The sequence below is a fragment of the Meles meles genome, chromosome 4, assembly GCF_922984935.1.
Source record: "Meles meles chromosome 4, mMelMel3.1 paternal haplotype, whole genome shotgun sequence".
Lineage (NCBI taxonomy): Eukaryota > Metazoa > Chordata > Mammalia > Carnivora > Mustelidae > Meles > Meles meles.
Genome location: NC_060069.1, coordinates 7,248,577 through 7,273,495, shown reverse-complemented (window position 1 = coordinate 7,273,495; position 24,919 = coordinate 7,248,577). Strand labels below are relative to the sequence as shown.

General features: G+C 49.4%; 1 protein-coding gene across 1 annotated transcript in view; it reads right to left on the bottom strand.

Annotated features, from left to right (window-relative positions):
* SLCO2A1 (solute carrier organic anion transporter family member 2A1) overlaps positions 1-19,611 on the bottom strand; it is an 81,025-nt gene extending 61,414 nt beyond the window's left edge. Inside the window, exon 1 of the mRNA XM_046002980.1 lies at positions 19,242-19,611. Within this exon, the coding sequence (XP_045858936.1) occupies positions 19,242-19,337 (96 nt within the window). The 5' untranslated portion in view covers positions 19,338-19,611. The remainder of the gene's footprint in view (positions 1-19,241) is intronic.
* Between the last annotated feature and the right edge of the window lie 5,308 nt (positions 19,612-24,919).

Sequence of the window (24,919 nt, the reverse complement as noted above, 5' to 3'; positions counted from 1 at the left end):
CGCCTCTTCGACTTTCCTGTGTGTCACCTAAGGTGCTCTTCTCCCCTCCCCTCTGTCTGCCTTCCTCCCAGTTCCACTCCTCAGCTCAGCAAGGAGGGCGAAGAGGGAGAAACACTGGTGGGCCTGCAGAGGGAAAGGCAGAAGGAACTGGGTGGGAACCAGTCTTTGGGCAGAGAGTAGGGAGGGCTTTAGTCAGCACTGCAGAAAATGCCCAAAGTCTCCCTTGGAAACCTTCCTCAGGTCTTAGGCTGGTGTCTGAGAGGAAAGGAAACTGTTACATGAGAGGTCAAGGCAGGAAGTCAAGAAGGCATGCTAGCCTCTTTCCCATCGGAAAGCTGTGTTTAGATAAAAGCAACCAGAACATCCTTCCCTCTACCCACACCCTCTGGTACTCCCTCCCACATCCACTGCCCAGGACCCCAGGAACTGACAAGGAGACAAAGCTGCAGTGATCTCCTCCGCTGCTGGGAGGGCTCGCTCATGTCAAGGTCTCCTGTGCACTGCGACATATCCCATCTAAACACAGGAAATGTGGGAAGGAGTGGGAGCAGGGGGGAAAAGCAAGCCAATTTCTCAAATTCTCTGTTTACCTATAGTATTTAATTTTAACCTATAAATATCATTAGTTCGAACACCCCTGACCTAAGAACATTTGCCATCCCCAAACTACCTGGGGTAAAAAAGATTGGAAATGGAACTCAGCCTAGCACACGGCAAGTCTGTGGGCCCAGAGCACCTCTGGAGAGTCTCTGAATTCAGCATGTGGCCGGCCACGCTCCTGCAGGCTGAGAGCCTCTGTGCTCTGCACCCTCCCCACCTCCTCTTGCCTGGCCCAGGGGCTGGTCTCAGGGTCTGACGTGCATAGCCCTTGACTTTGACCCTGGCTACACGCAGCAGGAAGCTGCCCAAGTTCCTCCCAACCACTATGGCTCCACATTAGAGACACTCCCTGGAAACCATTTCAGTTTAACTGACTACTTCCCATCATTAGCTTTACGGAAATCTTGGGGACAAGGATATCACAGACAGCCCAGTGACCTCTGCATGGGAATCAGTGTCCTGATATGTGCCTTGCCTCAGAGTAGAGGTTCTAGAATTTCAGGGTGCATCAGAATTACACAGAAGGCTTGTTGAAACAGCCTGCTGGGCCCCACCTCCAGTTTTAGGTTCAGAAGCTCTGGGATAGGGCCCAGGAATCTGCATTTAGAACAAGGTCCCATGGGATGCTGATGTTGCTGGTGCAGGGACCACACTTAGGGAACTGCCACCTCAGACTTGAGTAGATCCACCTGAGCTTTAACGCAAATCTTTCTTTCCAGACATTTCTTTCCCGGAGACAAGGCCCAATCTCTGTTGCAAATCCATTACCAAAAAAGGGGGGAGGGGTGAAACTGAGGCAATCTCATGATTTCTCGGCACTTCCCTTGGCCACCTGGCCATGTGGACATGCGGTCCCCTCACGTGGGTCCGGCTGCGCTACTGGTGGAGGCCGGCACACTGGCCCTGGCTGTGTACTTCCGTCCACCTCCCAATTCCCTTGACTATCCCACGCTGCCTTACCTAGAGGTGTTGAAGGCAAGTGCACGGCAATGTGGTTTCATCATCCACACCTGGTTTGTTTTGGCTGGGATTTCTACCTGCAGGTTTAAGACTCATGAATGAAATCATCAGTAAGCATCCTTAGACGGGAAAAGATTAGCTAAGCAAATACTTGACGCCTACCAGCTGCAGCCCTAGGAGCAGCAGACATGAGCTCACTCACCTTCCCAGCACCGCTATCCACTCACGTCTGCAGCCCAGAGGCCTGTGACCGCCACAGCACATCACGGGACAAATACTGATAAGCAACATAAGGAAGGGGCATCTAGGCATGGGCGATATGCTGGGCATCTGATCTGTGCGGAGGACGGAAGGAGATGCCAGTCATGGGAGAAGTGGATGGAATGCCCCATTCTAGGCTTCCTTGCAGCCACTCACCCCAAAACGTGCCTTCCTCCCCTCAGTGACTTCAGCAAAGCCCCTCTGGCCCCTGCAGCCCTTTTTGGGGGGTTTGTCTATTGCCCAATGGTGCTCACCTCTCCTGGAGCCCTCTGCCTGCTGCTGCCACATTCTGTCACGTGCAGGTTCTGAATGTCACTGCCCTTTGACCCTGTGACAATGTTTTTGATGTGTCAGTTTGGCTAGGCTACAGTCCCCAGTATTCAGTCAAAGAAACGTGGGTGGTGCTGTGGAGGAAATCTGCAGATATCACTACAATACGTAACAAGTTGATGTTAAGTAAGAGATTATCCTAAATAATCGGGGCAAACCTGACTCAAGTAATCAGAAGGCCTTACAAGCAGGTGTGGGAGGGAGAGAAAGGAAAGGAGGGAGGTGGGGAGGAAGGAAGAAAGGGAGGAAAAGAATGAGGGATGGAGGGAGGGAATGAAGAAGGGAGGGAGAAAGAGAGGGAGGGAAGAAAGGAAGGAAGGAGAGAGGGAGAGAGGGAGGGAGGGAAGGAAGGAGGAAGGGAGGGAGAGAGGGAAGGAGGAAGGGAGAGAAGGAAGGAGGAAGGGAGAGAGGGACACAGGGAGGGAAGGAGGGAATGAAAAAGCTAGATTCCCCTGAATAGGAGTTTTGGCTCAATTTCTGTGCTCATCTTTTCATGACTGTATGCCCTATGAATTTTTGACTCGATTATCCAGTCGCCACAATTGTATAAATCAATTCCTTGAAATACATATACATATACATACATGTATGTGTATCTTCTATTGACTCTGGTTTGATCAGACCCTGAGACAGACAAAACAATGACCTCCCCAGAGTCTCAGTCCCCGGCAAATATGTTGCTTTACATGGCAAAAAGGACTTAGCAGAAGTGATTACGTTTTTCAGAATAGGAGAATATTCTGGGTTATCTGGGTGGACCCAAGGTAATCACAAGATCTTATAAGAGGGAAGCAGGAGAGTCAGAGTCAGAAACAAAGGTGAGAGGGAGAGAGACTTCAAGGGGCTCAGCCACTGACTCTGAGGGGGAAGGAATTTTTTCCACAAGTCAAAGAAGTAGGCGGTCTCCAGAAGCTAGGAAAGGCAAGGAAACAGATTCTCCACCAAAACTTCCAGAAAGACCACAGACCTACCAACACCTTGATTGTAGGTCTTTGTCCTCCAGAACCGTGAGATAGTAAATTTGTGTTGCTTTAAGTCACTAAGTTTGATGGTGATTTGTTCCAACGGGAGCAAAAAACTAATACAAACACTGATTTGTCCAGGACCCTTCCCTTCTTCCCCAGTAGCGACGCCTTCCTCCATTCAGGCTACATCTTTCCCCTCAGCAATGTCTCCTAGAGGTGTGTTCTCTTCCTCCCAACAGGAAGTCTTCATTTTCTGGTCTGCTCAGCCCTCCTTCTGAGACCAGCACTGCCCTCCTCCTTGTTCTAGAGAAGGGCCCCTATTCAGCCACAGGGTTCCAAGAGGAGGCCCCTGTCAGAGGATCCTGCCTTGCCTCAGGTAGGGGCGCACGACCCGGCAAAGCTAATCAGAGTCACCCTGCCCTGCCTCAGGGAGGGGAGCACGACCCAGCAGAGCCAATCAGAGTCCTGCCCTGGGATTCTTTCAAGGTGGAACTAAATGAAGGGCAGTAGGTAAGCTGCTTGCTGAGCATGACTCAGCCATGAAGAAGACAGGTTTACCGTGTTAGATATTGGCAGTGACATTCAGAGAAAAGTACAGAGGGCAGACAGAGCCCAGCTGGCACTCCAGACCATCTGCCCAAATCCTTGCACACTTTTCTACTGTGGTTCTTTTCTTTCTCTTGTTAGGAGATCCTGGATGGTCTAGATATTCGTCTCTAGTCAGTTTTAGACACTGCAAGCAAGTCACATTCTGCCATTCTTCTTGCCTAAAAAAACTCTTTTCTTTAGTTGACATTCTTCTGATGTATTTTGCAACTTTTTCTTTGAAAGAGCATGTAACTAGATTCTCTCTCCCTCCCTCCCTCCCTTTCTCTCTCTCCCTTCCTCTCCCTGTCTCTCCCTCTCTGTCTCTGTCAGAGCATGTAACTAGATTCTCTCTCCCTCCCTGCCACCTCTCTCTCCCTCTCTGCCTCTTTCCCTGTTTCTGTTTCTGTATCAATCTGGTCTGAGATCTCTAGCTCTGAAATGGTAAGGATGGTCTGTTTTCATGTGTTGTAATTTCTGACATATCTAGATTTATATCTACTTCGTTTAATTGTGCTCCTATTTCCATGATTTTTTTTGTTTTATTTTTATTTATTTTTATTTTTGGACTTTCATTCTCTTTTCCAGCCTTCTATTGGTTTGATTACATTTCAACTTTTTACTCTTTTCTGCTTTGGAAGGTATACATTCAGTGTCTTTTCTGTTCATGATTACCCAAACATTTTAACATACGTAACTGACTTAACAAAGACTAAAGTTAAATAAATTTTCCACTCTCCTCCCAAACAAGCCAAGGACTTAAGACTTAACTTCAATTTTCCCTTCTAATTTTTCATATGAATGGTGTGTATTATCCTTCTCCCATCTTTTCTGCCCTCCATAAATCTTTATTATTTTGTCTACCTACAATTAATTGCTACCACTTTTTGCTTCCTATCCTTTTCTTCTGTTTTATTTTTTGCTTTGTGAATTTTGCCCTTCCTTATTTTAGCGAGGACTCATGATTAGTAAACTCTGTTTCTGTTTGAAAAATCTCTAATTTGTCTTCTTGAATTATTTTTTAGTTCTAAAATTTGAATTTGGTGGTAATTTTCTTAGCATTCTGAAAATGATTGTTATTTTCTAGTGTCTATTATAATTTTCTTTGAGAAGACTGGTGTCAGTCTAATTACTGGTTCTTGTAAGTAAACTGCAATTTCACCCTAAAGCTCATAAAACTTTCCTGTCTTTACTGTTCCTCAATTTCAGTGTACTCCGTAGACGCGTGCTTACTGTAAATTTACTGTGCTTTTTTACACTGCAGTACTACAGTACTACACTACAGAATGTTTTCTCAATTCTGAAAATTCTCTGTCACTTCGTCAATACTGTCTGTCACTCACTCACTCTACTCTCTTCTTTGGTACTTGTTTCAGACTTCTATTGGACTTCATCCTTAAGTTTTCGTACCTCTTAAACTATTGTTCACAGTTTCCACTTCTTTATTCCTCTGTGGCTGATTCAGGGTGACTTCTTCAATCCTCTTATAAAATATCACTTATAAAATATCATTAAGTGCAGATGTGATTAAGTTGACAGTTTGAAATTGGGAAATTATCTAATCAGTTATTTAACCATTCACTGAATTTTTACTTTTTATATCTGTGTTTTTCATTTCTAGAATTCCCATGTGTTTCTCAAAACTGCCCATTCCTTTTTCATAGTGTTTATTTGGTACTTTCTATTTCTTCTTACACCCCTTTCAAAATTTTTAATATGGTTTTATGGTCTCTTTCAGAATGTTTCATTATCTCAAAATCTTGAGGTGCTAATTTTCCTCATTGATATGTCTGTTGCTTATGGTGGATCATTTCCTTGTGTAAATTTTTGTTGTAAGCTCTTCTTCCAAGGGCATTGTCTTCTCCTAGGGATTCTGGTTGGTCTGGATTACAGAAACATAATTCCAGATTGGTTTCACTCTTGAGCCTGCCAGATGGCAAAGAGTTATCATCAGCCCCAAAACAATTTTTATGCTACTTTATTTGCTTAGAGATCCCCATACCCTGTGGATAGTATAAATTCTGTTTTCAATTCTATGTGGCATAGACTTGGGGTTATGATTTCTTAGAGAAATTATTTCACCCAGAGGTCCTGTTAGAGATAAGCCTCTTTGCAGTCCCTAGGGAGGTGGGCAGTTTTATTAGCTCCCTTCTCACCAATGGCCCAGCTTTATGCATCAGTCCAAGGGCCAACTCCGCATGTTTTCTTTGCCATCTGTGTGATTACTAACACCTACTCACCATTAGGAGTTTCTTTAGGGGGGCGCCTGGTTGGCTCAGTGGGTTAAAGCCTCTGCCTTTGGCTCGGGTCATGGTCCCAGGGCTCTCTGCTCAGCGGGGAGCCTGCTTCCTCTTCTCTCTCTCTGCCTGGCACTCCAGGCCATTTGCCCAAATCCTTGCACACTTTTCTATTGTGGTTCTTTTCTTTCTCTTGTTAGGAGATCCTGTATGGTCTAGATATTCGTCTCTAGTCAGTTTTAGACATTGCAAGCATGTCACATTCTACCATTCTGGACAAATACTCCACCTGCTTGTAGTATCTCTCTCTGTCAAATAAATAAATAAAATCTTTTTTTTAAAAAGGAGGTTTTTTTTAGGGTTTCTTTACTGGTCTAGTCATACCACACACACTTCTCCCCTCCATCCTTGCTGCAGGGTCAGTTGGTACACTCACTGTTTTGGTTTCAACTCATTTTTCATTTCCTGAACCTTGAAAATTTCACTTTCTTGCAAACTTGGCTCCATTTTTAAATATTTGGTGGTGTTCTATTTTATGAAGCATTTATAGTATAAAGTCCCACATAATGTGAACCTGTCATATTGATGGGAGGCATAGTTATAATTCACTATAGTTCTTTATGATCTTCTTTATGATCCATCTTATCCTAACTAACCACAGCCTTGAAAGATAGGTACCTTGTCTGATATACAGCTGTGCTCCCCAAGCAGAGGTTATACATCCGAAGCATGAAGGTGACTTTAGAATTCAGAGCCCATGGCCCCAAATGGATTAAGCAGAATCCAGTTCTGTCACTAGCCTCTTCTCCTTCATAGAACCCAGTTCTTTTCTCTCTTATTTGATACACTTTGTAACTAGGTTTATTTGTGCATCTGCCCACTGTTTATATATCTCTTGAGAGGGCACAGTTTGTTCATCGTTGTATCCTCGATGGTTGACGGTAGGTGATCAATGATAACATGTTGCATGAATGAATGAACAAAATGAATGCATCTCAGGCAGCCTTCCTGACACCATTCCTGGCCTCGGAGTTTTGAAAGCCCTGCTGAATACAACACTTGTAAAGTGCTATCATACAGCAGGGGGTGTTAATCACCGCTCACCAACGGACGGGGAGAAAACCCACCCAGGATGTCCCTGCATCATCCCAGATATAAAAGTCCAGGCTCAGGACCAGATCCCAGGCAGCGCTTGGCAGTTCCTGTCCCAGCCTCTATCCTCTCTGCCTCTCCCTCAGGCCCACTCTTCCTTCATGGCATGGAGCCCATCAGATACACTCACTTCCCTAAGATGCGTGGCCAACTTTAGGGCTGGATTCCCAAACTCTGAGCCAGCCCCTTGGAGTGGGCACCAGGAGAGCACAGACGGAAGTAGAGAAATGCCTCTCACATCTTCCCGGAGAAGAAAATGTTCCATAGTTTTGCTTTTCTTTCAGAATTAAAGTATTGTTGTGGCGCCTGGCTGGCTCAGTCAGTTAACTGCCTTCTGCTCAGGTCATGATCCCGGGGTCCTGGGATCCAGCCCAGGCTCCCTTGCTCAACAGGGAGTCTGCATTTCCCTCTCCCTCTGCCCTTCACCTCGCTCAGGCTCTCTCTCTCAAATAAAAAAAAGTCTTAAAGAAAGAGAAGTAAAGTACTGTTTTCTGACTTTACCTCCAACTCTGAAGAGACGTAAGACTCAAACACAATAACAAATGTAATAATGCGTGGGAACAGCGGTGGGAACTGCAGGAACGGTCCTTCTAGAGGAGCCCACAGCCCTGCTGGCCATCCTGGCTTCACCTTTGCTCCCTCCTGAGGTACGGGAGACCAGACACCTCTCGTCTTCTCTGGTATTTCATATCCCACAACAACTGTCTCGCTGTATCCGCCAAAGGGGGTTGTGGGTGTCACCACAGGCTTTAGGGCTTTTTTCTAATTATAAGTACAGGACGTTTACCACAGGAAAATGGAAAACACAGACAGGCACAAAGAAGGAAAACAAAACCACTTGTAGACTTCTCACACAGAGAACTATCCGTTTAGGGGTACCCTCTTCAAGTCTTCTTGTGACTTAAAAATTTGGATCATCTCTGCCAGTGGTTGCCTATCCTGCAGCCTCTCTGCTTCAGATCATAGAATGAACTCTTCCCCCCAAGTTTAAACTATTCTCAAGAAGACTTTTAAAAAATTGTAAATATTCCATAGATGGATGTCCCTGGGTGTATCTGACTCTCCAGTTGCTAGACATACAAGTCATTCCCTCATTATAAGCGTCTGAGCATGTGTGACTCACATCACACATTGTTCTGCTGTGAACAACAAAATGTTGTTCTGCTGACTGGGTTTCCATTTATTCTTTAGGAAGGGCTTCTCAGCCACCTTCTGGCTTGTCCCTGGCCCAAAAGCCTGTGTGCTGTGCAGCTGCAGTATCTGTCTAGCCTGACGAGCACAGGGGAGGGGAAAGAGGAAAGTTGAGGAACGAAGACTTTCAGGGCCACTATTGTCAAAGTTGGCTTGGGAAAATAAAGTAATAAATATAAATAAGTAGCCCCGCTTATGTCTGTTGGTATGAAGGACTGAGGTAGCGAAGCTCTGGCTCAGCTGGCTGGGATTTTATTTATTTGTTTGTTTATTTATTGATCTGAGAGAGCGCAATAGCACCCATGAGCAGGGGAGTGCTGCGAGGGAGGGGCAGAGGGAGATGGGGCTCCATCCCCGGGCCCCGGGATCATGACCTGAGCTGAAGGCAGGAGCTTAACTGACTGAGCCAGCCAGGCGCCCCGGCTGGTTGGGATTTGGGTGGGATGCAGGAAGCTGCCGTAGAGGGAAGAGTCATAAGACAGAGTCCCCAAATACCAGCTTTGTCACCGTGAAATGTGGCAGTTCCCATGAGTTGCCTAACAGTTTTGTCCACTATGAAATGAGGATAATATGCATCTTGGAGCATGGGAGGTAGGATTGAGTCAAATAGCATTTCTGAAAGGTCCGCTTATTATTTCACTAATTGGCACATAATATGTTCCCCCAAATGCATTTGCTTTCACGATTAAATATCCATATGCCCCATATATTTTCCCATACATATGTGCCCTAATAAAATGTATCCATCTTTGTGATGATAGCTCAGAAGATCATATCATAATTGTTACTAATAAGAATGTGTTGCTGAAGGAGGGAATATTTGTAATTTTCAGGCAACCAAAACAGGCTTGTCCCCACTCCTTGTGAGTTTTACGTGCCTACATGTTAAATTTACATGTTGATTCAGTAGGACTGTGCTTTCCTGGGATACTGAGTATGAAGAAGAAGCCCCAGGCTGCAGTGAACCTAGGAAGGCAGCCTCCTGACATCAAGGGCAATGTGAAATGAAATGGACAAACACAAGGCCCTGTAGGCTCACTTACCAAGTCGGTAACAAGATCCGGGGTGGGGATGACCCAAAAGACAAGGCTGGTTCTGTAATAATTTGGCCCTGCCATTTTGGGAGGGGAGGGTTGTGTGTGGTGTATTCCTGGAGTACATGCCACAGGAATGTTCCTGCTGGCATCGGGCCAGATCCCTCTGTGAGGGTCCCTGCTGGGCACTCTGGTGATAAAGTCAGGACAGAGTCCCCTGTGAGCCTCTCTTCTACTTCCTCCTGAGAGATGTCATCTAGTTGGAGGCCAGAGGATAAACAATGATTTATCCAGGGCTCTTCCCGGCTTGGCACGGACACTCCATGAAGGTCTGCAGAGTCAGGGGGGAGTGAGATCGGGAGGTAAGAACAGAGGAAGATGGGGGTAAGGAGGAAGAGTGTGACGAATGGGTTGGGACAGGCCTCGCAACTCATGAAGGTATAACAAATTTGCAGGGTCTGTGGGGGCAGAGGTCCCCATCATGGGAAGGTCTCTGCTGGTTCCAGAAAACTCAGGGCCCACCAGCTGCCACAAAGCTGGAGGCTCCTTCATGAATGGTAAACCAAACTCCTCGCAGTGACTAGGACCCACAAGAAAACCTTTGTGGTCAGGGACAAAAAGATTTGGGGATCACAGATATCCTTTAGCAATGCCTAAATTCAGAGCTGGTTCAGCTCTGACCCAGAGGAAGGTAGCCCAGGACACCTGGCTTTCCATTTCAACCCTGCCAAGCAACTCCCCAGTTAGAGAAACTTAGGAGAGAAGGGAGACTGCTTTTTACTGGAAGTATGTAGGAGAGCAACCAGGCAGAGAGGGTTCTGTTCACTTTCCTCTGGGGACGTGCATGGAAGGGCAGGAGATGATTTCAGCTCATCATAGGAAAAACTTTAAACCTGTGGTGTTACTAGTTCCTGGACTTGCCTTGGGAGGGGTTCCTCATTACTAGGGCTATGCCAACAGAGGTAAGGACATTGTCAGGAGGATTCCTGTGCCTTTAAGCAAATGGTCTTTCTTATCATGTTCAATTTTGACATTCAATAAGCCAAGAAGCACTGTCTTTCCAAGGTCAGTTTTATCATCACTTGTATGAGATGTTAAAAATGCTACATATCATGAGAAGCAAGGAAGACAGGACCGGGCAGGGGGATACCTGCATACAAATAAGAAGGAATACGGGGCTGCTGCTCCATGAGCCCCACCAACAGTGTCCTGGTTCCTGCTCGTCTTCTCTCTGGAAGACTACAATCTCCTCCTGCCATAGATCCTGGAGGCTTATTTCCATCACCGAGCACCATCCCTGACCCTCCATCGGTAGCCCCTCTGCCCCACAGTCAAGGTGGAAGTCCATTCTTGTACAATGTCACAGCGAGGGAGGCAGTAGGGGGACCAACTTGTCCCAACCTGTCCAGAACTCTTCCAGTTTTAAAACTGAAAGTCCTGTGTCCCAGAAACTGCCTTAGTCCTGGGCAAAACGAGGCTGGTGGTCGTGTTGAGAGGAAGGCAATTTACGACTCTTGCTTCTTGAAAGCTTGGGAGCCTCTTAGGCAGCCAAGCGCAAACAGTAATAGCTGGTACAGAGCCTCACGTTGGGGACGCTCAGGAGAGGCCCCTGTGGGAGTGAGCCCCAAGCTCCCGCGCCAATTCTCATCTCCCACCACTTCCCTCAAATGCGCTGAGAATCAAAGACAAAGCAGGAAGCTTTCAAAGGGGCCTGAGGCACAAGGCAGGAAGGATGTGAAAGGGACTGAGACAGCGGGCAGTCTAATCCCATCCTGGGCACCTGGGTGGCTCAGTGGGTTAAGCGGTTGCCTTTGGCTCAGGTCCTGGGATCGAATCCCACATCAGCTCCCTGCTCAGTGGGCAACCTGTTTCTCCCTCTCCCTCTACCTCTTCCCTCTGCTCATGTTCTCTCTTTCTCTCTTGCACATGTTCTCTCTCTCAAATAAATAAGTAAAATCTTTCCCAAAAAATCCTATCCTGCAAACTTATTAGCAGCCCATTATGCAGGGTAAGGGTGACTCAGGAAACCTACTGTCCTCTCCCTGCCCTTCCCTTCTGCTACTCTCCTTTTCCTCCAAGCCCACAGAGACCTCAGTACATTCTCTAGCCAGCTCATCTCCTGGCTGTCCCACAGGGATCAGCCCAGGAAACGGCTGACATCCACACCCCATAGCTGTCCCACTTAAACTATCTAGGTACGGTTCCCTCTTCGCTTCACAAGCTGGCTGAGTGAACTAACTGGATAAACTAGTTCTGACTTGAGGTCTCCCTGTGTCGTGTTTCCCAAACTTGGTACGTTCTACCTGGGAGACACATTTGGGAGACACGAGCTAGACACAGCATAGCTTCCTAGAGCATCAATGTTACTCCAGGGTTTGGGGGGAAGTACAACATATTTGGAAACATATAGCTATACTATGGAAGAAAACATAAAATTCACTTGATTTTAAGATAAAACATATCCCAGAAATGCAATACTCTTGGCTCATCCACTCCTCCTCTTGTCTACCCCATGTGGAAACCTGTTCACTCTCTCCTAGAATTCAGGGCATCTCGGTGGGATAGCTGGACAAACCCTGGCTTACTGCAGCCCTCCCTAATGACATCTGCATTTCAACTGAGACCTTCTGTGTTCTAGGCCAGCATCTCCCAGGGGTGTTAGATGAAACATTCTTCAGAACATAAATAGGTATTACTGATGTTTGATGAAACTTGTTACCAGAACTCCCAGATTTCTACAGGATTTAGGTGCACACTAAATTTCTACTAAAGGGTTAGTGTGCCTACTTTCTGGGGGGCAGGGGGGCAGCCCTGTGGGGAGCCAGCACCAATGGTGACCAGACTGATTGTCCCTGGTTTATTTAGGGTTAGTGTCCCAGGCTGGTTCTCCTCGCCCCAGCCACGCCAGAGCCTCCAGCATTTCCCCTGAACCTCCTGAGCATCTCGTTCAACAGGGCAAAGAGGCTGGGAGGACTGGCTCTGGGAGAGGGCTACTCCCTGGAGTATCTACCCATCCTTCAACCCCACATTGCAGCCTGACACTCCCTGCCTTGGTTTCGTTCCCCACCCTGATCGAATGTAATCCATCCCAAATAGGAGGACACACCCAGGGAATCAAGGTCCTCCAAACTGAGAGAGCTGGGCATTGATCAAAGACGACCTGCCAGTCTGCACCCTCCGCTTCTGCCAGGTTTCACAGCAGGTCTCCCGGAAAAGCTCAGACCCATTGGGCCCTGCTCCCAGTCTCATCTCTGTCACCAACTTAACAGCATGAGATGAGAATCTGAGAACTTGCAAGGAGCTCAGAGATCACTGAGCTCAGGTCCAAACGTTCACAGATGAGAGAATCCAGAACTGAGAGGCATTTTGTGGCCACAGGAAGGAGAGGGCTTGGCAGCGAGCTGACCCTGAGAGAGATTTCCTGCTTGCTATTTGCTGAACAGGTGGCCTTGAATGAGCCTCCATTTCCCAAGTGTGAAATAGAGATGCTGAAATCGCCCTTGTAGGGCTGTTGTTGAGAATAAAAAAGGTTTAGGATCGAAGATTAACGAATCAAGCTCAAAGGAAAAGACAACTATTCAGCTAAGCCCAGAAGAAAAGCCAGAGCACAGAAATACATAAGATCCCATCCAGTTACTAAAAGTGAGGTTCAAATTTGCCCTTCTATCTTCTTAAAAGGCAACGTCGAAGGGAAGCTGAACGGGTTATGTACGTAATGTGGTAACGATAAGATAAACACATACCACCGCAGACTAAAGTCAACCCTCTACCTGACATCGAGACTTGCTGAGTAGCTACAGTAATCAAGATAGTATGGTCCTGGTAGAGAGATTCACATATACATCAGTGAAGCAGACAGAAAACCCAGCATAAATCCACACAAGCATGGCCAACAGGCTTTTGACAAAGGAGCCAAGGCAATTCAGTAGAGAAAGGACAGTCTTCTCCACAAACGGTGAGGGGGCAATTGGATAACTACAGATACAAAAAAAAGAAAGTGAACCTCACACCTACACAAAAATGAACTTAAAATGGATCATAGATTTAAATACAAGATTATAAAACTTTTAGGAGAAGACATAGGAGAAAACTATCAGGAACTAGGTTTGGTGAAGAGTTCTTAGACATACACCAAAAACAGGACCCAGAAAATTAAAAATCAATAAATGAGATTTCATCAGAATCCAAACACTTTTTTTTTTTTCTGTGAAAGACCCTGTTAAGAGAATAAAAAAATAAGCTACAGACTGGGAGAAAATATTTGCAGACCACATGCCCAACAAAGGCCTTGTATCTAATATACATAAGGAACTCTCAGAGCAATAGTAAAAATTCTGATTAGACAAAGGATAAACTCTACGAACAGACATTTCAGTGAAGAGCACATACACATGGCAAATAAGCAAATGAAAAGATGTTCAACATCACTATTAGGGAAATGCAAATGAAGACCAGGCCGAGATGTTCTACAAACCCATTTGAACTAGCTAAAGTAAAAAGTAGTGACAACACCAAATGCTGCCAGAGATGTAGAGAAACTGGATCTCTTCTAAACTGCCAGTGCAAATGTAAAACTGTATGGTCGCTTCGGGAAAAGTTTGGCAGTTTCTTTAAAAAAACAAAACAAAACATGCAACTACCATCCAACCCAGCAAATGCACTCTTGGGCATTTATTCCAGAGAAATGAAAGTTTTTATCTATCCAAAAACCTGTACGTGATTATCTGTAGTAGCTTTACTTGTAATAGCCCCAAACTGGAAACAATCCAAATGTCCCTCAATAGGTGAATGGTTAGACAAATCACAGGACATCCATACCATGCAGTACGACTCCGCAATAAAAGGGAACAAGCTATTGATATCAGCAACATCCTGGACGGATCTCAAGGGTATTAGGCTGAACGAGAATAGCCAGTCTCAAATGGTTACATATTGCATGGTTCGTTTATGTAACATTCTCAAAATGACAAATGATCGTGATGGAGAACAGATTTGGGGTTGTGATGGTAGTCAGGCAGGAGGGGGTAGGCAAGAGGACAGGGGAGCAGCACAACAGAGATCTTGGTGGCGACAGAACTCGTTCTGTGTCTTGAGGCAGTAGGGTGATGGTTCCACGAATCTCTACATGTGACAAAACGGCATGGAACTACACACACACATTCTATCAATGTCCATTCCCTGCTTTTGGTATTACAGTGCAGAACTAAGACAGAGCCCCTGGGAGAAACTGGGTGAAGGGTACATAGCACCTCTCTGCACTGTTTTTCCTAGGAATAGATGATTATTTCAAAATAAAAAGTTTTTTTTTTAAAAATTCAAAATAAATCAGGCTTTGTCTGTACTAAGGACTCAACTTTTTCCCATGGTCCCTCAAAAGGATCCCCCAAGGACTATGGGGACAACCCAACTGTGCTGGTCCTGTGGGTACAGACAAGTATAAATTCACATAGCTACTTCTTTACGTCCTTGTTAACAGATACTGAGAGTGCAATGCCCAAGTACACGGTCATGAACTTATGATTTAAAATGGGGGCCACTGTCCGGGAGCGTCCCAAGCTGCTTCTTAGCTTCATCATGCCCAGCTCTCTGGCTTTGGCGCATAACTGGAGCTCTCTGCAGGCCAGTGCCTCCGCAGGCAGAAGGTGGGGTGAAGCAAGGGCTGGAGGAGGCTAAACCCATGGATGGGAAACCAAGCAGGGGTGGGAAGAGGGAGAACAAGGAGGGATGAGGTCTGCATTGGGGACCACCTACGTTCCTCTGCATTCCACAAACAGAACAAGAGAAGGTGAGGGAAAGCCATGCTCCTAACCCAACATCCCAACATCATATCTTCGTCTCCTAGAATGGGGGAAAAAAGTCACAGACAAAGGAGAATTATCCGAAAGAGGTAAGATAAGTGGTCCATATTGTGAGACATAAATCACTCTTCCCTTTGTTCTGTGGCAGTATAGGTCCCAATTCTTTACCAGGAGTAGGGCCCTGAGTATCATCCCAGGAGAAAAGGGTCGGAGTGACCTGTGACCCCCACCCAACCCGTTCCCATTGTTCTCCCCTCCCTCCCCATACCCCCACATATAAGCAGGGCAAGCTAGACCCTCCCAGGGGATAAATAAATGGTGTCCTCAACATCAGAGAAATACCCACCAGCCCCAGGGCAGGAAGAGTGGGCACCCTAATCCATGGGGTCAGTTAAAGAGCTCTTTGGTCCAAGGATTCTCTTGAAAGTGTTTTCCCCAGGCATAAACAGTCAGGTTGGTGGCGTATAGCACTTTCCTCTGGAAACCAAGAGGTTAAGCCCAAGAAGCTAAGCCTAAGCTGCCTCCCCACATTTGGGGGTCAGAGGCCTTAGGAAGTTATAGACACAGGCCAGGATAAAGCACCTCTCCCTCATGTTGGGGCCTCCCTCCCAGGTCAGTGGTCACTGGGCCACTCAGGCCATGCTGTGAGATCTGTCTATCCCTTTTGTCCCACTGTGCATCCCCCGCCCTCCATCCCCACTGGATTCTCCCTCCCTGACCGGATATACACTATTTCCCTACGCAGGGGCCTGAGGTGTGGGAGTTCCTGAAATTTGGGCAGCAATTACCAATGGTCTACTCCTTTTGTAAGATAACCTCGGTTGGGCCCCTCAAAGTTCATTTTAAGAAGAAACAGATCTCTTTGAGGCTGCCAGGACCTGGTAGTCACAAAAGCTCTCTCCTTCCTCCTCACCCCCACCCCCATAATCGCTGAATGAACCTGTTTTTAATTTAGAGTTCTGGAGGCTGAACTGCTCTCTCTGACAATGACTAGGGAGGAGGTCTACTTCTTAAGAATCCTGTAGCCAGAGGCAATACAGACTGTCTCCAGAATAAATACAATTGTATTTACTCTTACAGGAGAGAGTACAAAAACCTCACCCCGTAAGTGAGAGCCACCAGGCCCTTTAGGGGAGAGTTGTGAAGAGTGAAAAGGTATGACCAGCCCGTTACTGACTGGAGACATCCATCCTGTAGCCATGAACCGCGACCCCTGCTTACAGCTGGGATTCGTGTGCGTCAGCAGGGCCTGAAGAAAGCACTGACCCCTTAGAACAAACATACCTCCAAGATCCCCACGTGCTCAACCAAAACTGAGCAGCGCTGTGTGGTGCTGAGGGCAGGTGCAGGGCAGTTCGTCTGACCCTGGGGTCTCACATATCTAGTTCCTCAACACTCCACCCCTTTCTGGCTGTGTGTCCGCACTCACTACGCCTTGGTTTCCTCACCATTATGGGGGCAGTAATAGTATCCACTAGATAAAGTTGTAATGGGGATTAATCATAGGTGGAATCCATCCAACGTTCTTACATCCAGATAGCTCCATTAGGGTTAGCTACAATTACATCTATTTTGGATATTAACTGTGGTTTCTCTCAACTATTAACTATGCCCCATGACTCTGCTGCCCAGGGAAGGTGAGAAATGCCCCCCATGTGTTAGTAAGAGGTTGGATCCACATCTTGGACCTACGTCTCCTGGCCTCATCCCCTTCCCCCTAAACCATATGGTGTGTAGGGTTTTGCAGGAATGTCACAAAGCCAATCATTTAGTCTGCCCCAGCATTGAGGAACCCAGGAAATGATGGGTCCTTTGGTTGGGTGTCCCCTGTTAGCCCCTATGTCACACATGTTCACAAGACACACACAGTCCATCCACCAGTGAGAGGGCGTGCAGGGTAGTCACCTAACCTCTCATTGGGAGGAGGGAATCTCCCAGGAAATTGCAATTCCCCAGATAATCATTACTGCCCTCTGGAAGAAAAGGCTTACATGAGTTTAACTAATGGAATTCCAGGTCCCAGATTTGCCTCGGGATATCCAAACTGTACCTGATTTCAGGTTGACTAAGAGAAGCTAATTGAAGTCTCTCTAAACTTTGGTTTCAGAGTTACAATGGATCAATGGAGATAAAAATTGATCTGATTTTTGGGATTAAGAAAAACTCTCAACTGGTATGAACCTTTCAGAGGCCCATTGGCCTGGGTCCAGGCCTCAGGCACGTGTGGTTAAATCATCAACATATGAAAAATTATCTCATTTTTACAGATCTTCAAAGGAACTGCTGCCATAAACTTATTTTTGGAACACAGGGCAGGTCTAAATGGATCAGTCTCATTGCGGGTGACCTTCACTGTCAGAAAACTGTTCTGGGGCAAGCGACCCCTCTTCCCCTTGTTGGTGAAATAGGGAGAGGTGCCCCCACCCTGATTCTCTCCTGGGCCTCTTTCTTTTCGGACCACCCAGCTGTTGCTCCCACCCTTTCCTCCCAATCCCTAATTTATAAACATCAAATTTTCTACAGTTCTCTGCTGAAACTTCTCCAAGTCTCTTTTGAATGGTGGGACCAAAACTGCACACAGTGTTCTCATCCAGGTCTGGCCAAAGGTGAGGCAACTGGAGGATCATCTGAAACGATCTCAACATTTCTGTGTCATATTGACACCCAACCATGGAATCAACTCAGCCTTTATTTACTGTGGTGTGGAGACAGGGCAGAAGCAGGAGTGGGGATATCAGCTCCACTGCTAACAATATAAGTAAGTATATAGGTGGGATTCACCTATGATCTGTGACCTCCAGATCCCTTTCTGTTGAACACTCAAATAATCAGTCCACAGAGACACCTCTCCCCATTCTGCCTTTAACTGCACCACTGCTAGGCTTTACCTAGCCCCACCTGACTGTATGATTGCTGGAAAGAACCTCTCAGGACCATTCCTCTCCCTCCCCACCCCCGGGGCGGGGGTAGGGGGTGGGGAAGTCTTCATGTGGGCTCTGCAGTCCTCAACACAGCCCTTCTACCCTCTCAGGAGGTGCATTTCGCGGTTGTTTCTGCCCAGGCAGAACCAGCCAAAGAGCCTGAGTGTGGATTCAATTACTCCAGGTCCCCCTGGAGCGAGGGAGGAAGTGCAAGCATTCCCCAACCCCCTGCTGGACAAAGAGTTCTCGCCATTCGGCCACCTACACCCCATCTTCACCCATTCCCAATACCTTGCCAGGAGAGAGGCACCTGCTCCGTGTTACCGAACGACCTGCGAGGGCCGGCTGCCTCCCTGGGGCCATTTCCAGACCAGGAAGCACGCGGCGTTGGTTGCCAAGCCCCCGGGGGGGAATTCTGAACTTTGCAGGCAGCGGCGCAGAGAGGTAGCAGAGCCGGGGACACTGCTGCTTTTAGGGAAGGGGAACGTCCCTTCCACCGCCCACCCAGGATGAGTTAGGCTCTGAGCTCCAGCTCCGAGGCACCGCACAGCCTGTCATCGTCCCGCCACCTCCAAACCACCCCGTCCCGAAGTTAATTGCCCGCCGGAGACGGAAAAAGTACCCCGCGAGTTCTGTTCCAGTGGAAGGGCAGGACAGTTGCCAACTGAGAGGAGTCCAACCAACAGGCAGGTCCTGTCATTGTCCCGCTTCTTGCCCCGATGAGGGAGTGGGAGCGCACGCACACACACGCACACACGCACGGACACGCGCACACACACACGGACACACGCACACACGGAGACACGCGCACACACACACGCACGGAGACACACGCGCACACACGGAGACACGGACACACACATACGCACGGAGACACGCGCGCACACACGGACACACACGCGCACACACGGAGACACACGCGCACACACGGAGACACGCGCACACACACGGACACACACGCACGCACGGAGACACGCGCGCACACACGGAGACACGGACACACGCACACACGCGCACACCCGCCCAGCGCGAGCTCTTCCGTGCGGGCGTCCGGCACCCGCCGCCCGCCCCGGGGATGCGTCCCTGACCGCGGCACGGAGGGCTGAGGGGAAGCCCCGGCGCCTCGGCGTCCCCCTCGGGCCCCGCAGCACCGCTGCCGGCGCCCGCCCGAGGTGAGCCCGCCGACCGCCGCGAGTTCTGCGCTCACCTTGATGTTGCCGAAGACCGAGCGGGAACAGCGGCGGGTTCGGCCCGAAGAGGCGTCGCTGCCCTGGCGCGCGCCGGGCTCGGGCCAGAACCCCATGGTGGCGGCCCCGGCGGGGCGGGACGGCGGCTGCAGGGCCCCGGCGGGCGGCGGGGCGGGCAGGGGCGGGCGCGTCGGGTCGGGGCTGCCGCGCGGTGGCTGGGGAGGGCGGCAGCGGCCGCCGGCGGAGGCTCACAGCGCGGAGACTGCGCGAGCGAGTGCGCGCCCAGAAGTTTTGTAAGTGGCCGCCGCCGTCGCCGAAGAGGAAACGCGCTCTCCCTCCTCCCTCCTCTCCGCCGCTGTCCAGGCGCTGCGAGCCCCCGCCCCGCCCCCGCCGCGGCCGCCCCCTCAGACAGGTGTGACGCGGCGGCCCACGGCGCGTGACCTCGCTCCACGCCCGGGGTCGTCTGTGCTCCCGGAGCCCGGCTGGGACCCGGAGGCGTGACCGCCCGCGAGCAGGTTCGGCCTGCCGGGCGGCCGGGGGCGTTGGGCCGCGAGGAGGGGAGGTCGCGGCTGGGGCGGGCGGGGAGGGGGGAGGCAGGAGCCTGCCCGGAGGACTGGAGGGGTGGGGCGGGGGGCGCAGCGGGGACCTGACCGGCTGGCGACTGGAGCGGACCCGAGGAGAGCTTGGCAGGGCTTGGGGGCAGGAGAGGCAGGAGGAGAACCGAGAGGCGCGGGAGGGGCCAACGGGAGCTACGGGGCTTGACGGGGAGCCGAAACTTCAAGAAGAGGGGTGCCGCGGCGCCCCTCCCGACGCGCAGGGAGATTCACAGAGCGGGTCTCTGCTTGTTTGCACTCGCTGAAAACCTGCGCTCACAGTTCCGGTGATGGCTCCGAGACTCGCTGAAGCTGTTTGTGTCGGGGACTGATTTATATTTAAACTGCTCTTTGCGCTGGAGAGGGGGCCGCCCCGGGCAGGGCCCGAACTCTCTGGACCTGAGCCAAGGTAAACTGCAGGCGCTGTCAAGTGTCAGCATGGCTGGGTCTGGCCTGAAATATTGAGGTCAGGAGAAAGGGTCCCCCGTGGACATAAGAGACGCACCCTACTGACCTCTGTCTCTGGGGCTGGAATAGAACAGCGGCTTTCTCCCCCCCCCCCCCCCCCAAGATTTTTTCCACTAGGATTTCTACTGCAGAAAAGAGAAAGAAGGTGAGGCTTTTTAAGAGAAGGAGAAGAAAGTTATGCCAAAAGCAGCTGCAGTAAGGAATCCAATTCTGGAGGTATTTTCCAGCTCCCTAATTCCTGTAGTCCTCTGCAAGCCCACTCTACTGCCAGGAAAAGCACACGCCCAGAAGCTTTGGATAAGACAAAGACCCACAGGACAATGCCGTTCGGGGCCTGATCTGGGCTGTCCTCTGTCTGTGGGCTTCCCCTCTCCACCTGCGGCCCAAGAACCCTGGACACAACAGCCCGTAGTGCTGGAAGAAAAGCCGTTGGACAGTGGGCAGCCTCTGGCCACTTCACTCACCCACAGAGTAAAGGACATCTAGAGAGGCTTTCCAGAGCCCTGCAGCATCCTCAGACCCAGAACAGTCAGGAAACTCCAAGTCACCAGTCTACCTTTTTAGAGAACTTGAAACACAAGGACAGCTGGCACGGGGAGCATCCCATGAGCGCTGCAGAACCCATGGCGTACTGTGCCAGGCATTCTGTTGGGTACCTAATGCATGATTTCATAGAATCCCAGCATTAGTCCAACAGTTACGGGTACTGTTGCAATTTGGATTTTATAGATGATGGTACCAGAGAGGTCAATTAAAAAAAAAAAGACTGGAAGACACACAGCTTGTAAGCGATGGAGCTAGAACCCCAACCCAGCTCTGCCTGACTCCAAACCCCAGACTTGGAGCACTGCCCTTTGAAAAGTTATCTATTCCAGCAGCCTAATTTCACAATGAGAAGAGCTTGAAGAGAGCATTTCATTTCATTCAGAGTGGAGAAGGCCCCAGTCACAGGCACACTGAGGCTGCGAAGCCTGGAGCTTCTTTCTTCAACCCTGAGTGTAGCCTTGTCATGGTCCTCTGATAGAAACCTGGGGCGAGCCTGCTTCTCCAACCCTCATTTTATCCTACTTTGTTAACCTTGCTATCTTCCTGCTGTCAGGACCAGCATCATCTCTAAAGGAAAGCCTTATTCAGAAATGCTCACCAATGGTTATCTACTTTTATCTGCTCTTACAAGGTAGCATTAGCTAAATGTAATGGAGACCTAACCAAAGTGGCTTCAATGAGATTTATTTGTCTCATAGGAAGAAGCCTGCTAGTAGGTAGTCCAGGGGTCACGAACTAGGCTGGGAGGGATTCCTTAGAGTGGCTAGGTCATTGTCACAAGATAGCTGCTCCGCCTCCAGCCTCTTCTCTTAATTCCAAGAAGGAAGTGGAAGACAGGAAACAAGAAGGAGTTGTGCTCACATCAGGGAAACAAATCTCTCCCCTGCATGCTAAGCTACTTTTCCCTAAATCTTGCTGGCCAAGACTAGGCCATATAACTACCCTCTGCAAAGGAGACTAGGAAATGTAGTTTACGTTATTGCAATCTCCTGAACAAAACTGGAGTTCTGTTAGGGAAAAGGGGAGAAAGGGTAGTGTGTATTCAACTTTCAGGGCCTGCACAAAGAGTAACCCGTTTCCTAAAAGCACCCCCAGGGTCTGTTTCCAAGATCCTCCCCAAAGCCTTTGATTTCAGCAAACATTTCTTAGCACGCTAGAAAAATAAAGCACAAGGACAGTCTCTGACTTCAGAGACTCCATGGTGTCAGGTAGGGAGCAAGAAGAGAAAGCATCAATGTGTTGTAGAAAGAGCATAGCTCTCTGTCAGGCACAGCTGCTATGGGGGCATAGAAGAGGGGCCCTAACTCATTCTGGGGCATCAGGAAGTCTTCCTGGAGGAAGGGAGCCTCAAGTTGAGGCCTAGGGACTAAGTGGATTGGGATGATGGGGGTAAAGGAAGATCAATCTATCTGCTCCATGGTTTCAGTCTGGTTGGAGACCGAGGGACAGTGGGACTGTGTGGTACAGAGGCTGGAACACTGAGTGGCATGATATGAAGTATGGGCCTTATCCCCAACACAATGGGAGCCACTGAAAGCTTCTGGACAGGGGGTGCCCTGGGCAGATTTGCATTTCACAGAGACTTTTCTGGTAGCTGAATAGGAGTGCAGTAGGACGGTCTGTAGAACCCCAGGAGCTGCGATGAAGGTGTGTTCTGCAGCAAGGGGACCATGTTGGGGAGAGAAAGAAGCAAGAGACATTGACAGGAGATGGCACCCCGGTGTTAGGGAGGGAATGTTAGGGATGACTCCCAGGATCTGACTTGCATTAGTGATGCGAACCCCTGATAGAGAGAACCCAGGAGACCAGCAGATATTGGGGATGCAGGGAGCCCATCTGGGCTTATTTTGAGTTCAAACTGCCTGGAGTACATGCAGGTCTAGATGCCCAGCAGGGAGGTATATGGGTCCAGTGCTCAGGATGGGTGCTGGGCTAGAGATCGGGTCTTGGACATCCCACACGGAGGCAGTGGGTAAGCCTTGGGAACCGATGAGAACATGTTGATGAGAAGTAGGTGCACAACTGACCACAGCAACATTCAGGGGTGGCACAAGAGATGGAGCCAGCAACGGAGACAGAGGGGAGAGCCCAGCCTGCAGGGAAGCCAGCTGAGAAGTGGTGTTTCAAAGAGAAGGTAGGAACCCATCCAGGTTGTGGAGGAGGGAAGTTAAGACCCAAGAATGGCCAGTGGGTTGGCAACAGGCTGGCAACTGAAAACCGTGGCAAGAGTGTTTCCGGTGGGCAGTGTGCATAGAGGCCAGTTATGTGTGTTGCGGAGGAACCAGAAAGGAGCTAGCAGCAGCTTTCCCAGGATTGCAGAGGCAAGAAAGACAGGGAAGAGCTTTGGGTTCTCTGCTCTGTCTGAATCTCCTGCTTTCTCAGTTCTCATGTTGGACCAGTTGCATGTTCCCACCTCTGGGCTTTTGCTCATTTTCCCCCTGCCTGCACCGCTGCCACATAGGGCTTGGCTTCTACCCTCCAAGAGCAGCTCCTGTTGCTACCTGCTTTGGGCCTCCGTGATAGGAGTAGAAACCTGCCTTGCAGTGGTGCAGACCTGTTACATACACTATCCCTTGTCTCTCGGGAAACTAGATGTCACTAACCCATTTTGCAGGTGAATAAACTAAGGCTCAGGGTGCTTCCCTAGCACATACAACGTGTATCTACCTTTATTATCAGAGGTGAATAGAGACAACACATGTGGGGGCCAAGGGCACAGACCTTACAGTCAGGGGTCGATGCTGACCACCCTCAATGGCCTGCTTAACCTCCCGGCTGCCCAGTGCTTCTCTCTAAGATGGAGATCTTAATCTCCTGGGGATGTCTTAAAGTATTAGTGAGGTTTCTGCTGGCGCTGTTGCTGTGGTGTTTGGCAGTGCTTATGGCAATAAGTGTGCCCAATGTCTCTTTCTCTAATTCAGCTGTGAGCTCCTTCTGTGCTATTTCTCCTTCCATCTCTCATGGGGCCCAGCACACCCTGTTGCTTAAAAAATGTTTATTAAATGGAATTGGGCTTAACTGAATTCCAAAATGCCCCAGTGACTGGGGAAAGCCTCATTGTCCTGAGGCTTCCAAGCCATCTCCATCAAATGCCTACTGCCTGGGGCCGTCCCTTCTGCCCAGCCCTCACCCCCAGGCTTCTTGTTGTCCAACTTGCCCTCCCTGGTGGCTGGCATAGTTCCCAAGGTGTGTTTACCAGTCCACAGGCCACGCCCTCTTCTCCCACAGCTGCTGATGAGGGTGTCCGGGCAGTCTGAATCCTCAGGCGTGATCATGAATTCACTCTGGGCGCCCCACTCCTGGAGGGGGAGGTCCCTCGGTGCCTGCACGTCACCTGTGACAGGTGGAGGGCACACCTGCAGCCAAGTGCTCTGCCGCTTTGTCACTGCCCCGGACAGTGACAGGGGCAGTGACAAAGTGCTGCCCCTTTATTTAACACACACAGTGTGTTTTTATTTTTATTTTTTTTTTGTTTAACACACACAGTGTTGAAAGTCTGTACCTGGAACCAACACAATGTTGATTCATTTGATCCTCAAAACAACCCAAGGAGGGGGGTTACTTTCATTAGTGCACTTGGTATTTGGAGAATCGGAGGCACAGAGAGGGAAAATAACTTGCTTGAGGACATGTAGCTAGCAAGTGGCAGAGCCAGGATCTAGACACTGACAGGCCAGTGCAACGTCCCAGCAGCTGGAGGCTCTTGCTCACAGAGACTGCGTCAGAGCGTGCGGGTGGGCCAGTCAGAACCTCCCTCCCATTAGGGGTCTGAAGCCCATGTTGGTGCCTTGCTCATCCTTGCCCCCTCTGAACCTTGGTTGCCAGCACCTCTGGCCTGGAGTGCTCACCTTACATAAGGTCCGAGCACAGCCTGGGGTCTCTGTGGCCCTCCTAGACCCAGCTCCAAGACCCCACTCTGCTCTGGTCCTCTCTGCCATGCTCATCCCACTCCTGAAGCACGTGCTGCACGCCCCTCTCTCTTCCATGGTGACGTAGGGCCCACCCTGCACTCCGACAGCCCCACACCTCCCTCGCAGGACCTGAGGCCGACTCTGCCCTCCCTTTCCCGAGAAAACGCTGCGACAAGAGGC